We start from the raw sequence: 16063 nt of genomic DNA, 5'->3' as shown, positions 1-16063 counted from the left end.
TATATTGCATGTTTCTTTATTTTTGATTAAATATTAAGGCCATACATACAATTTATCTGAAATCCAGTACTGGCTAATTTTGCAGCAGGTTTAGTTAACTAATGGTTTATTAATAAGATTTGATAACAAAGATGTAATATTGGTTTCTAAGTTAGGTATTAAGTTTTATGTCATTAAACTCTATTATCTTTTCATGAAAAAGATGAGCATTTATTTATTATACGAGGTTGAAAGAGCACTTCTTTTACAGAGGAAGTTTCAACTAATCTCATCTTGTATTATCTTGTTACAAAAAATATATTGTCGCTACAGAATACCAGTGGTAGTAATAAAATTTTTTTTTTTTATCTCAATTACTTCCACAATTGAAAATTTTAATTGAAAATTTTAATTAAAAATTTGTCTTGAGTATACTACAGTCCTTTAAAAAAATCTTCATAACTTATTTAAATTCATTTATTAATTGTATAACTTTCTTTTGAACTGATTCTGTATGTCCTTAAAGACAAATTATCTTTTAATGTTGTAGATTGTGTTGAATTACTTTGTTTGTTGTGTTGATTTACTTTGTTCTTTCCTTTGGTTTATAATGATAAAACACAACATGCCATCTGATAATTGGTCAAGTTATGTGCCACCCAAAGGGTACAAAGCTTTCTAACATGAAGGTCATCTTTCAGAATAGCACTAACTGCTGGTAGGTCAGACCCTTGTCTGTCTCAAACATTTTTCATACTGCACTAATGTTTCTCACAGATGAAGAAGGTCGACCTAACCTTGGAGCATTCTCAAAACCAAAATTCCTCTTTCAAACCCCTCAGAATCGCCTAAACATTATTGTACAATGAGGACAATCCTCTCCAAGCGCATGAATCATTTCCTCTAAACACTGATCAACTCTTAACCCACTTCAAATTCCCTGGTATTCAGTTTTCAACCATTACATCACTACCTTGTTTCAGTAACACTACTAAAAAGCAAATGACAGTGACTAGAATGGGTGCAGTGCTGGTTGGGGTCTGTTTAAACACGCACTAACTTGTAACCCCCCCTGTGATGATACATACTGTCATATTGAAAAACGTTCCTAGTGTCCTTTGTAGATTATAAAAAAAATTAATGTTAAGCATATTTAAAAACAGTTTTGTCTGATTAATCTCCAATTTGATTTCAGTCTTCATAAAAATTGTTTTCACTTAGTCTCTCCTTAGAGGAAGGAAATTTATTTTGCACTAAATTGTGTATTTTAAAACATTATTGCGTTATTTATATAGTATCATTACTTAAGTTAATAATGGGATGAGAATAGGACTTTGAAGGAGAGAAGAATTTCTATTAAAACTGTTAGGAATCTTGCCCATTCGTTAATAAAGATTAAAATCCCTTCATATAATCACATAACGTATTACAGACCTTATACTTACATGTACAGCTGATTTCATTCTGGAGCACTTTGAAGCAATTGATCATGTACCCTTCTGTAACAGATGTTGAAATTCCCACCATTTTTAACTGAAATTATAAACTTATGTTCTTACAATAATGGTCATTACATAGTTCAGTGACAAAAGAATACATTCCAGTTACAGCCAAAATTGTATTTCTTTTCTTTTTTTTTTTGAATGATTACAATTTTAAACCAAAAATCAGAATTTTTAAAAAATGTACTATTTAAACATTAGATGTTCTTTAAAAGTATATAGCTAATCTTTTTATAATATCATGAAGTTTAGAACATTGAAATTGTAATACTGGAGAAAAAAGAACATCTTATGATTTTTTTTTATTTCTGCAGGTTGCCTTCAAATAAATTGAAACTCAAGAATAAAAAAGAAAAATACAATGTTTGATAAGGTGTAATACTCAGATTTTGCTTTCATGTGATTCATATGAAGAAATTTTTTTAAATGACGCATTTTCTTTCATATTGAATACTATAATGCATAACAAAATATGATCTGAATGTTTGATGTTTAGTTTCTGTCTTTCACATTAATTAAGTAGTTTAATAATGTGTTTTCTTTCTCAGTATTTATATTAAATTGAAATTATTGTTATTATTATAGATTGTTGATTGTTATTCATGATAATAGGAAAATGGTGGTCTCCTGAGAATATTTCCTGAGGGATGGAAAGATAAAGTGGCTGATATTGAACCAAAGTTTGACAGACTTCTATTTTTTTGGTCAGATAGAAGAAATCCTCATGAAGTTCAGCCAGCAAAAAAACCAAGGTTTGTTAGTAGAATTATGTGAACTTTTTTCTAGATTTACAAACCGGGTTAAACATTCATAAAATAATGGCATATAAAATGGTCATTAGTATTAAAATGTATTGAATTGTTTGACAATTTTAAAATTAAAAAATAGTTATTTTATACCTTTTTTTAAAATCATGATTCTAAATATAATTGGGATGTTAGTTTGGATGTGTATGTAATAATTGTGTTTACTATTAGTACGTTATTTTTACCCTTAGATTGACTTACTTTTTATTGGCTGTAATTACTGAAAAATCTATTTAGTTAATGGATTATAATGTAACCCTTTTCAGCTTCATAGTTATGTTTTTATTCCAAATATTGTGAATAGTGAAAGTAGCAATTAGCAGTATGGGATTGTGATAAATAATTAGTAAATTAAAATAGACTATTGACTGCATCGCATAAAGATATTGAATGTATTAAGCTTTGTAAACAAAAATAGTTGTTTTTGATTTATTTATTTGATTTTGAGAAGTTACACAGTATCAATATATGATACCAAAATTTGTATTTCTTGTATTTTCTGTATTTTTCTTACTCTACAGTTTAAACTCAGGACGGGTCAAAATTAAAAAAATTAGTTAAATCTTTTTAACTAATACATCTTATTGATGTGCAGCATTCACTGTCTATTTCCACTTCATCTATTCTAATATTATGTAGTCCATAAAAAAGGGATATTATATTTCTCATATATTTAAATAAAATCACAGTTACTTAATGTTTACTGAAGCAGATACCAGAAAATGACTTGTAGTATCAATACTGTAACAAATTAAATCAGAACCTATTAAAATTAATTCACTCGCATATTTATTACTTCAGTTGTGTGACTTATGTTTTTATAAAGTTGCAAACAAATATAATGCTCATTCTCACATTGCTGTATTGTATAGTCCACTTTAAAATTGAAGAATCAATCTTTCTGTCATCAATGTTTTATTCATTTGGCCCTATCACTTTTCTACTGTGATAATAATTTAAATTTAATATAATTATTACATCTTTCACTCCCAGTTAACTATTCCAATCATTGTCTTCCTCTACTGTTTTTATGCTCTGTTGTAAAATTAATTAAATTTGGATGTGTTAATGTGTGGCCAACCAGCTTTTGTTACTCTCTTTACAATGTTTGGCCTCAAATTTCTTGCCGCTACTGTTCAATTTAATATCTTTTCACTTAATAATTAATCAACTCACCTAATTTTCAACAGCCTCTTGTAGCATCACATTTCAAATATATATGTTCTTTTCCGTTCTGCTTTTCCTATTGTTTGTCTTTTGCTTCCATAAAGCACTGTACTCCAAAAGATATTTTTAAGAATTACCTTTCTAATTCTTAGGTCTATATCTAATGCTAGTAGACTTCTTTTCTGTTTTAAATTTTTCCTTGCTTGTGTCAACTCTGCAATTGTCCTTTACCTCACCTTATCCATCCTTAATTGTTTAAGTATCTGCATAACAAAATTTATTTCTTTTCCTATCTTAATATCTATGTGACATATCAGTCATTTCTGTAGCATGCTCAATAAGCTTCTTTGCGTATTAGTTTGCTATGGTTGTTACATCAGGAAAAAGCAGATCTTATTTATAATTTGTATGTGCGTTTTCTTTTAAGACAATTGAAGGACTTGCTGACTGAAATATGACCTGTGCATTTTTTAATGCAAGGAATGGGGAACCAGCTGGAGTTTATGTGGAGATTAATAAGGTTTACAATAAAAATACTGCTGTAGTTGAAATAGCAAGAAATTGCATTAAAACGCAACAGGCCAAATAGAAGTGCATGATCAGCATGACAAAGATAACCATCTGGCATTACTTATAATTTAGTTGAACTCATAAATGATAAAATTTGTGAAAATAGAGTGTTTCTGATTTCATCAAGTTCTTCTGGTTTTCCACATATTTCAAAAACGTCTGTATGAAATTTGATGTTTTTAAATATCAGAACTACTAATACTGGATGTCAAAAATACTCTTAAGGCATACAAAAGCAATCAGTTTGGCAGTCATCATCATGAATGACCCCTCTCTCTGGAACCCAAACCTGGAACCACATGGCTTGTTCTGCCTGGATTTGAAGTGGTACAGTTGTATAATGATGATAAACAGCTTTCTTCACAGGCAACATCATTTTACATACAAGGACCACTCAAAACGTTATCTACCTAGGGGTGTTGCGAGTTATATGTTGAGATGCATTTGATACCTATATGTAGTTCATAATATGTGTGTGTGGATGTGTGCTATCACCTAATTATGATTATATTTCTTTTACACGTGTTGATGCAGTAGTTCTCCGAAGTTAGTAACCCGGGTACGGGAATGAATTTGCAGAAATTGGAACAGCGATCAGTAATTTTTCTCACCAAAGAAGGGAAATGTCCAAATAACATCCATAGTAGGATGTTGACTGTGTATGGTTATAATGCGCCTTCACAATACCAAGTGAAATTGTGGTCCAAACTAAGTGGTGCAGGGAATCCATCAAATATGATCTCCTCAGCAGAAGACCTGTAGAAGCAATCGCACCCAATATCTGCCAGAAAGTGGACAGACTGGTTATGGAAGACAGGCGTGTTAAAGTTGCAATATTTGCTACAGAATATGGGGTGTCCAAATCAACCATTACAACAATACTTCATGACCATTTACACAACAAACGTCGGTTCCCTAGGGTCCCACAAAACCTCACATCACATCAGAAGCAATGTCATGCTCAGTTGAGAGCGGAGGATTTGCAACTGTGTAAAGAGAATCCTACGGGATTTTTTCAGCAGGTTGTTGACTGGTGATGAAACATGGATTCATTACTGGGACCCTGAAATCAAACAAGAATCCATGCTGTGGAAACACAAAGGATCCCCAACACCCAAAAAATTCAAGACCTAGTCATCAGCCGGGAAGATCATGGTTAACCAAATGTGTTTTGCTTTTGCATGAAAATGCACCTGGCTCCCACTGATTTTTTCCTGTTCAAAAACCTCAAGAAAAACCTTCAGGGCAGATCATTTTCACGACTATGATGAATTGAAAGCTGTTTTGAGGAGCAAGATAAATTCTCTTTTACTCTGTTATAACCTCTGTGCAGGCTAAATGGAGCAAGTGTGTGGAAGCTCAAGGGACAAATTGAAAAATAAAAATAACACTACCTCTTTACCGCCACTTTCTAAGGTAGGTAGATAACTTTTTGAGTGCCCCTTTTATATGGGATTCAGGAATTAGTTAAATGATGTCACAAATGTATTGAAATGGTGGAAACTGTGTTGAAAAGTTTTTTTAAGAGTTTTTAGGGCCTTTCTTGTGGTAATAAGATTGTTTTAAAATAAGTAGTAAATTTACAATTGCCTTATAGTACTTTATTTCTGCCTATTTTGTTATAACTAGTTTATTCTTATTTATTTTCAAACTGAATTTCTCTTCTAGAAATATACTAGTACCATACAAATTTCTTCTTATTCATTTTTGGTTTCTGCCAAAACAAAAAGTTCATCTTAACATATTCCCCTTGAACAGTTAGTTACTCTGCTCTCAGATTTGTCCTTCAGTCCCTGTATTGCTCCTGTATATAAGTTGAAAAGCAAAAGGGACAGACTGATTTTTTTTTCTTTATTATTTTAATGTCAACATTTATAAAAACAAAAGAAGTAATTTTGTATAAAATAATTTTCTTCATCAAAGCTTAAAGACATTTAAAGTTTTAATAACAGCACATCTATTTTGTCTTAAGCAGCCTTATGTGAGCCTTTTTGAGAACAATTTATTAAAATTTTTTAAATAAACTTTTTCACTTATTAAAATAGTTTCATTTCATATGAGATTAATCTTCTTTTTTGGTCAATTTTTAATTTATTTATCTATTAGTTTATTCATTATTTTTGACAGTTTGTGATCACATATTCATAGATTTATTTTTAGTTAGATGAATTTTACATTTACAATATATTGTTGAGATAAAAAAATAACATTTGTTATAGTGCTCTGAAATTTTTTACCTGAATGTTTGAGAAATAAAATATCTGCTCTTATGCAAACATTACAGCAATAGATTAGCTGACAATAGATGGAAAAATGCTACTTTTTATCAGAGAGCTACCTAGAAAAGGCTAATTTTTTAGTCCAATTTCCTAAGAGTATGAGTGCAATTCATCTTATATAATTGTTAACATTTATAAATTGTCAGGTATAATGTGAAATAATTTTTTTTGTGTTTTATACAAATATTCTGAAGTCAATGTGTTCATCTTTACAAAATTAAATGAGGATTTTTTTATTTTTTACTAGCCAAGATGGCTGGAAATTTTTCTGCTATCCAACACAAACATCTTAGTCGAAATGACTAAGGAGTAGATTAAGACATATAGTTTGGATTTCATTTGTACTTCATTCTGTTTTTTCTCTAAGGACCACTGTATTTCTTGAATATTACAGGTTTTGTAAATTTTGAAGTTGTGTAATTTCATCATGCGCTGGATCAGATTTGATCATTTTGATTGGTTAAAATAAGTACACTGTTTATTAAAAATGCAAATTGTTTCTGCTTATTGGCTTAATATTATATTAATTATAGTATAAAAACTAATATTATAATTAATAAGGTTGATTTTAACTAATGTAACTTACACTCTGCAGGGGAAAACCAATAACAATATTTAAATCTAAAACAGTGTTCATAGTAACTTACACTGTTGCTAAGATGATTGTTCAGTTATGAAAAACACAAAGTCAGTAATATTTTTGCAAGAGTTAAATAAGTTTTTTGTATCAACTAATTAATCAATTTCTTCAGTTTGCTGTATTTTGAATTACACTAATTATCATTGGAATTGTTTCCTTATTATTGTTTAGTTTTGTTAGCAATTTTTCATTTGATTAATTATTTTTTTCACTCTAGAAAAACATTTTTTTAGCAAGAACACATTACTGCTTACCACAATAATATTTTTATAAGCTTTTTAAGTTAATTTTATTATATTAATAAATAGATTATAAAAATTATTTACTTTTGATAGTGCCATATAGCAATACTATTCCTGTTCCATTAAAATTGTCAGAACCATTCTAACTCTAATAAAATTATGCTTAACTCTTGTATACTTTTAAAAGTGGCAGCATTTAATTTCTTATTCAGCATACTTCAGTACCATTATTAGCTTAAAGATCCTGCTTATCAAATCAACATTATATTTGATGCAGTTGTAACAGAGTAAAAATGATCATTCTGCTATCAGCATCATTATTCAGTAAAATAAGTAATAAATAACTAAAATGAATTTATTTTTAACTTTCTTTTTATGTACTGTTAATGACTTCCATTAAAGGTTATTTTTGCGTATTTGAAAAGATTACTATGTATATATGTAAACCAGCCTTAGGGAAAATAACAACATTGGTAAAGATAAATTTAAAATTATACTTTAAATAAAATCAGACATAATCACTATATTTGGGTTGCTTAAAATATATTATTACACATCTGTACATCAGTTTAATTTTAAAACTGCATATCTTCAAATTGGAAAAATTATAATATATCCAGTGAATCTGTTTCTTCAGGTGTCAAAATTTTTATAGTTTTTAATCTTTATATCAATAAAATATATTTTAATGTTGAATTTTGTTTTCAGATATGCAATTACACTGTGGTATTTTGATGCAAAAGAAAGAGAAGCAGCTTGTCAAAGATATGAAAGTGAAAGTAGGTTTTTTTTAATATAGGGTGTCTGAGGTAAAGGTATCTAAAAGTAATGGCCTGTATTTTGAAAACCATTCGTTGTAATCTCTTAAATGTAGGTTCAATCAACAGGAAATATCTCCTAGATTTGTTCTGTATACACTTGAGATCAGCAGAATATGCATGCGCAGGCAAGCCTACTCACAATGCAATTGTAGTCTCTTTTATTTTCAATTTCTGTATAGGGGTTTTCAGTACCCTAAATTCAACAGTTGTGTTTTTTAACTTTCCCACACATATGAAAGGTTACCACATCACTAAATAACAACATTTGAATATAATTAGGATTGTTTTCAACATGGTTTATTATCTTAAACAGCAAACTAATATCGATCATTTTTTTAATGTGATTAATGAGTTGTTACTTGTATGTTTGGAAATGGAGACATTTATGAACAGTTGAAGGAGAAATTTTTAGTTTGTAACTAGCCCACCTAATTGACTTTCCAGGACTGGCAGTGAATACAAAGCATACACAATCCACTGTCTCGTCGCTAATTGAAAGTTTTGGTTGTTTTTCAGTTTGTGAACCAAGCTTCCAAGCTTTCTTAAAGTCATATCCACTGAATAACAAACTTGGATGCAGGAGGATCGATATTCCATTCAGTTCATACATGCTGTTGAACACAGTTATGTGTTTAAAACTCCACAAACCCAAGCACACACTGAACCTTCAGTTGTGGGGCCCATATCTCAACTGACTACAACTGCATTGTTAGTCGGCTTGCTTGCACATATGGACCTTGAGAGTATATACAACAAATCTTAGAGATATTTCCTGTCAATTGAGCCTGTGTTTAAAAGATTACTACAACTGATTTTCTAAACATAGACCATTATTTTTGGATACATTTTGCCTAGACACCTTGTAGTGTTATCGTAGAATGTATTTAAGTTAAAAAAAAAAACTTAGAATAATCTAGCAGTATCAAGGTGAGAACAGTTTAATGAAAAAGATGAAATAGCTGTTATCTCACATTTCCTCCCGCCCATTACATATATTTGTTACTGTTTATAAGTTATGAATCTTCCCTTAAGTTAAACTAAGTTTTATCTTTTTTAATGTTAATTATATACGAGGTGTATTCAAAAAGTAACAAGAATTTTGAAATTTTGCAGGTTGTATTAGTCTGATTCTCGGGATTTTTTCTTTATTGTATTGTTAAACATGATACTGAAAAGTATCTGTACATTTTTAGCCGTATTGGATGTTTTAGACTGTTGTCAGCTGCCAAAAAGATAACATGTGTTTTGGTACGATCAGTGATTTTTTACTTGTATAAATAGTGGATCAGAGAATTTGTATTAAATTTTGCTATAAGAATGGAATAAAGTGTAGCAGTGTTTTAAAAATGTTAAATATTGCTTTTTGTGAGTCTACTATGAGTAAAGCAAGGGTTTACGAGTGGTTAAATATTGCTTTTGGTGAGTCTACTATGAGTAAAGCAAGGGTTTACGAGTGGTATAAGTGTTTCCAAGAAGGGCATGAAGATGTTGAAGATGATGAGCGCCCTGGACGCCCCAGCAACATCTACAACCGACGAAAACATGGAAAAAGTGAAAGAAATGATTATGAATGATCTCCGAATCACAATCAGAGAAGTCACTGATGATGTTAGGATATCAATTGGCTCATGCCATGAATTGTTTTCAGATGTTTTGGGTATGAAACGTGTGACAGCAAAATTTGTTTCAAAATTGTTGAATTTCAAACAAAAACAGCAGTGAATGGAAGTTGCTCAGGAGTCGCTACATGAAGTCAACAACGATGCAAAACTACTGAAATGTATTATAACAGGTGATGAAACATGGGTTTACAGATATGATGTTAATACTAAGGCTCAATTGTCCCAGTGTAGGCATTCTGGATCACCAAGACTGAAAAAAGCTTGACAAGTACGGTCGAATATGAAGATTATGCTCACCATGTTCTTCGATTTTAATGGCATAGTGCATCATGAGTTCTTACCACAAGGTTAAACGATCAATAAGGAGTATTAACTACAAGTTCAACGTTTGCGTGAAGCAATCCAAAAAAACTCCTGGATTTGTGGCGAAACAATTCATGGCTTTTACACCATGATAATGCACCTGCTCACACTTCATTGTTTGTTCATCTGCTTTTAGCAAAAAAACAACACTGTAATGATATTCCAGCCACCATATTCACCAGACATGGTCCCGTGTGACTTTTTTCTATTCCCAAAAGTAAAGAGAACCTTAAAGGGCCATCGTTTTACAAGCATAGATGAAATTAAAAGCAAATAACTGAAAAAGCTAACCACTAATCTAAAAATCGAGTTCCAGAAGTGTTTCGAGGATTGGAAAAAGCACTGGCATAAGTGTATAAAATCTAATGGAGACTGTTTTGAACGAGATAACATTAATGTAGACGAATAAATAAAATTCTTTCCAAAAAAACAAAAATTCTCGTTACTTTTTGAACATACCTCATACATATACATATCCTATTTATGGAGTAAATATAAAATATATTAGTATTATAAGATGTTTTACTGCAGAAAGCCTATAATTTATTTATTCAAGAAGTAAGTACAGCTTGATGCTTGATTACAGTTACCAAACTTTATTTGATAGGAGATGAATTTTATTATATGTGGAAAATAAAATGTTAAGCTTGACCAGCATTCAAACCCAGAATCTTCTAGATGAAAGACAAAGAGATGCTATCATTGAATTATAATTTATTCTTGTGACAACATATGTAAAAATTATTGTTGTACATAAGAGTATAAATGTTCTTAACTTTTCTCTCTTGAAACAACTTACAGTATGCAGTATTGGAACAAGAAAAATACCTGTCGTTTGGAAATTTTCGTACTTTTAATGGACGTGTGAAATATATTTATTAAAATACTAGTTTATGACAAAATTATATTGCCTTTATCATCCTGCAAATAAATTATATGAATTAATGAACTTCAAGAAATTAGTCTTTTAAATTAATTTTAATATAAAGTATAAAATTCTGCATATTTAAAGTATTCTTTTACAATTGTTCTACACAAATACAAGGTCCTAAGCATATTACTGTAAAATAATAACAGAACACTGTGTATAAAATTTTGTATATTTGTTATTAAAAATTATTCAATCTGTTCACATTATTACAACCCAAATCAAAAACAACAAGAGTAAAAATTGCATTAAAACTTTCAGTATATTAAAATTGAAACTTCTGTAAAGATTTGTTTAAAACTATCACTTTAATTATTTTCAGTGAAAGAAATTTAGTTTGTTTTTATTGCATACTTTCTGGAAAAGATAGTTTTTCTAAATGAAAAATTAAACATTATGTCAACTACTCCTCAAGTTGTTTGTTTTGTTGTAAAACATTAGGCATTAAGTTAAAAACTTTCCACATTCTTCCACACACATTTCTGTCAGTTAACAAACTTCTTTGTAACATAAGCTACCAAAGTATACAGATGTTCATAAATATTGATATAATTTACAATGTTTACATCAGATATCATGTTTCATTAAAAATAACTTCTATTCTGTGAAAACAATTTTATATGAGTGAAAAATGTCTCAATTTGTACTGTATTTGAAATTAGTGTTAGTAGAAGTGTAAACATGTAGTGGACATGTTTTAGCTAAATAAACATTGACTGTGATAACTGTTAGATGACTTATGTTGATTAATTGTATTTCTTCTTTTTCTTCCAATGTGGTAAATGAAATCATCTTGTACAGTACTATGGATTTGAATCATAACTGTAGGTTACACAAAATTACCCCTTTTGATGATCTGTACAATAACGCGTACTATTCTCTGTGTGCTATAATTAATTAAAGAACAGGAAATATCTCTACATAAATTTGAATGTTAGAATAAATAATATAATCAGTTTGATTACCATACATCTTTTCTGTAATTATAACAAAAACATAAAATTTAATATTGCTATCTCATAAAATTATAATAAAAATCCGTTTCTAGGAACTACGGATTGTAAAATTGCCCACATTTAAAGAATTGTCTGTTGATAGAGTTCTTACTATGTTCATATAAAAGGGATGGTTGAGATGTAATGCACAGTTACTCATAACTCAAAAATGAAAAGCGATAGTCAAATGAAACAAATAAAGCTGAAGTTGATCACTTTAATAAAACTAAGAACTGTGTGTTAAACCTTATCATAATTTTTTCCATTTGCACATTTTTACCTTCCAGTCACCCCTTATGTGGATGTTATATACAAACATCACGTATTCTGCTTATTTGTTGAAGCAGCATACATGTCTAAATAAGAAAATATCCTAACTTAAATAAAGGATAATATCTATTTCTTTACATATTTATCATTTATATATTTAATATATTGAGATAAAAAGATATTTGGCAAGTTATGTTCGAGATGTTTTTTGATTTTGCTATCAACTTAATTACAGAATTAAAACTTACTTAATTAAATTGTTTACTTAGTATAGTAAATGATATCAGTGACTAATATCTTCAGTTTAATTTTGATTCAGTATTTTTTCCTTATTTATTCTGAAAAGGAAGCTTTGTATTGATATAATATCTGTGAAAAAAATATTTTATCTCCCTCCACATAAATAATTTAATTTTTTAACCTGAAAAATCAAAACTAATCCCAGAACTGTCTCGTAGGTTTTCATGGTAGCCAATGTAACATACCAGTCTGAAAAATTCTTTCTATAAATCTTTTTTTTAGGTTTGAAGAACAGTCATTTTTTAAATGACTTATAAATACATAAATTTTTTTATCAAAACTTGTATAGAATTTAATTTTGAAAAAATTGTTGTAATAAGGTCTATGAAAATCAATATTTTTATTAAAAACAAGAGTTAACAGAAAAGTTGTATAAATTTGTAAAAAGTAAACGCAGCTGTTTTTAAATACAATAAGTATTTTGTAGACTTTTTAATAATTTCCATGAGAATGGTACTCTCCAGAGCTCATGTTTCATCTGAATATCAACCACAATATGGTGATGGAAGAGAAAACAACTTCAGATGATCAGATTAGTCGTACAACAAACACGCAAAGAATTTCTACATGACTAAACATTTCACAAAGTACAGTGTGGACGAAATTACATTCTCACGAACTGCATCCTTGTCATGTTTAGAAGGTTCAACACTTCCAGCTTGGTGACCATGCCAGATGACTACAGTTTTGTCAGGGTTAACAACAATTACCACTTTAATTCTGTTCAGATTATTTTTGGATCAAACTGCTGTTAATGGTAATGGCATAAGCAAAATGTGGAATTCACATAAGTGGTCTGAAGCAACCCTTATGCTGTAGTTTAATCAAATAACCAGTATGATTTTCAGTAAATACTTTGATGTGATATGATCAACAACAAATTAATAGGCCCTTTCATATTAGAACAACATGTCATTGGGAGAAATTATCTGAAATTTTTAAACAATGAATTTCTTACTTGAAAGTTTCTCATTGACAAAACGAATTGAAATGTACTTTTTACTTGATGGAGCACCAACACATTTCACGAATGAAGTAAGGTAATTCTTTCTTAGAGGACCAGTAAATTGGGCACCTAGATCACCAGACCTTACTCTGGTGACCTTACTGTTATGGAGATGGATGAAATGCAAGGTATACAAGCAAAATGTAAACACCCATGATTAACTGATCACTCGATTCTCAGTGCTGCTGCACACATCAAGGAACTTGAAGATATCATTAGGTAGGCGAGAGAAAATGAAAGAAAATGAGTTGAAAAGTGCATTGATGTTAGTGGCAAAATATTCAAACATTTATTGTAAATTAAGACATACAATAAGTTTTTTAAAAATAAATTAAAAGTATTTTAATTTTTCAAACAGCTTTATTTTAAATTTTACAAATACATAATTTTTCTGTTAAGTTTTGTTTTTAATAATAAAAATTGATTTTTTTTTCATAGACTTTATTATATAAATTTTCTCATAATTAAATTCTGTTTGTGTTGAAAATAAAATTTACGTCATTTAACAAAGTTGTACTTCAAACCTAAAAAAAACTTGTTTTCCATTACCAGGTTTTTCTGTTTTGGATTTCATGAAAACTACTTATTTTATTCAATTTTTTTCAGTTCAAAAAACAAAAAAGCATCAACTTTACCTGTTATACAAGGCTTTTAAAATGTCACTATTACCTAATTTCATCAGGGGGGGGAACCTGAAATCCGGGTTAAATTTTTTGATAGCCATAACTTCATAACAAAGAGTTTTCAAATAAATATTTGTATGAACATTTCCCTAATTTCAACCTCTAGAATCCATTCAAAATTATTTCCTTTTTCTCCTGAATCACTGTATAAGATTCACTTTCTCAAGGTGGACTAAAAGTAATATTAAAAATAGTACAGTGATTCTTAATATTAAAGCAATTTTTAATCTAAAATTTTTCATTTATTTTAGTTAATTTCATAAACTAAAACAAAACAATAAACTACAATGTAAAAGTAATTTTGAAAACAGTGTGAATTCGTTATTATTTTTTTAGAGAACCTGTTTAAAACTTAGGCAATGTTCTCTGCATAGTTTTTACATTTTTTTTTAATAAAATATAGTTTAAATAAAAAACTAAATTAACAAACATAAATTATGTGAGTAAATATACTTTTCAATAGATAAAAGAAATATATGGCAAGAAGGACAGCAATGTATATATAATTTATTATTGTTTTTCTTCAGTGTTAAATTAACATAAATTACCTCCTCAAACTAGTTTTTGAGTAGGTAATACTATTTAATTGCTAAATTAAGCAGTTTATATTACAATGTTTTTTCATAGTAATGTAGAATACTGCAAGATCAAAACCTAGCCAAACCAATTAAATTTTAATCCTGTCACCAACCTATCGGTTCTGTTCCTTACTATCACTATTAATTGTTTGATTGTAATTAAAAAGACATTTAAGCCCAGTGAATCTAGTATCTATCTTGAGTTGCCATGTTACTTCATAAACAAGATGCAACTACTGGTGGTCCTAGTTTAGTTCCAGGTATCCAAGACTTCCTAACTATAATTTGGCTACTCACCATTTTTTTAAAAATCCTAATAGTATTATAAGAAAGAAGTAGATTAATATTGTGTATTCTCTTTATCTTGCAGGAAGATCGAATTACTCAAGAGAAACATGAAAAAAGTCTTAATGATAAGAAATGTCTGCTTTTATTTTGTAAACGTTTGTAACTATATTATTGATTACAAATACTGTTGAATATACATTAACTGTACAATTTTCTAACATATGTATGTATATTATACATTTATAAATATTACAAACATCTGACTTACAAATTTTATTCTTTTCTGTATAAGATAAGACTTCAAGAATAAAACGATTTAATATTTTAATTAGTTTTCTTGTCTCCTTATTTTTGTTCCCTTATATTAATATGTTTTTATTTTTAAATGTTAACTTAATAGAAAACCAATGATATTTTTAGAGTTTTATCCACTGTATATTCTATGATGCACATATTCAAGTATTTACTTAAAAATTTTATTTTTAATAGTAATATGAAAATAAATGTAATTAACATAGTCATCAAATTATTCCTTAAAAAATATGTTTAATTATGGTAGTAAAACTATATGCAACTAAGTTTAGGGTATGATAGTGTAAATCAAATAATATTATCTGTATTAAAAATGGGTTCTTGCATTCGTACTTATTGTTAAAAATGTTCTAAATAGCAGTAAAATGTTTTAGCATTATGAATTCACTGTTTTACTAGTTAAAAAAAAAATGTGGATACAAAAATACTATAAATCTACTAATAACAGTCATCTGAAATTGTAAGAAGACAAAAGTATCTAAATTGTTTTTAGAAAAATCTGTGTTTCCTTTAACCACAATTAATGGATAATCAGCTAAATGATAAACTTGAAATTAATGCTTCACAGACTGTGTAGTTTTTAAAAAGAGTCTATATTTTTAAAAAACTAAATAAAGAAAATTAAGATTTAAAAGACACAAAAAAAGTAAAAAATGTAGTTTTATTTTTCAAATTTTTACATTTCAAAGTTGAGGTCAAATAAAAAACTATC

General features: G+C 28.8%; 1 protein-coding gene across 1 annotated transcript in view; it reads left to right on the top strand.

Annotated features, from left to right (window-relative positions):
• Positions 1 to 15367, top strand: part of Hph (HIF prolyl hydroxylase) — a 72119-nt gene extending 56752 nt beyond the window's left edge. The window contains exons 3-5 of the mRNA XM_075367125.1: positions 2094 to 2233; positions 7894 to 7964; positions 15122 to 15367. Of these exons, the coding sequence (XP_075223240.1) occupies positions 2094 to 2233; positions 7894 to 7964; positions 15122 to 15150 (240 nt within the window). The 3' untranslated portion in view covers positions 15151 to 15367. The remainder of the gene's footprint in view (positions 1 to 2093; positions 2234 to 7893; positions 7965 to 15121) is intronic.
• The last annotated feature ends 696 nt before the right edge of the window (positions 15368 to 16063 follow it).

This window comes from Lycorma delicatula, chromosome 5 (assembly GCF_047948215.1).
Source record: "Lycorma delicatula isolate Av1 chromosome 5, ASM4794821v1, whole genome shotgun sequence".
Taxonomy (NCBI): Eukaryota; Metazoa; Arthropoda; class Insecta; order Hemiptera; family Fulgoridae; genus Lycorma; species Lycorma delicatula.
This window is presented reverse-complemented; position numbering and strand designations above follow the sequence as displayed.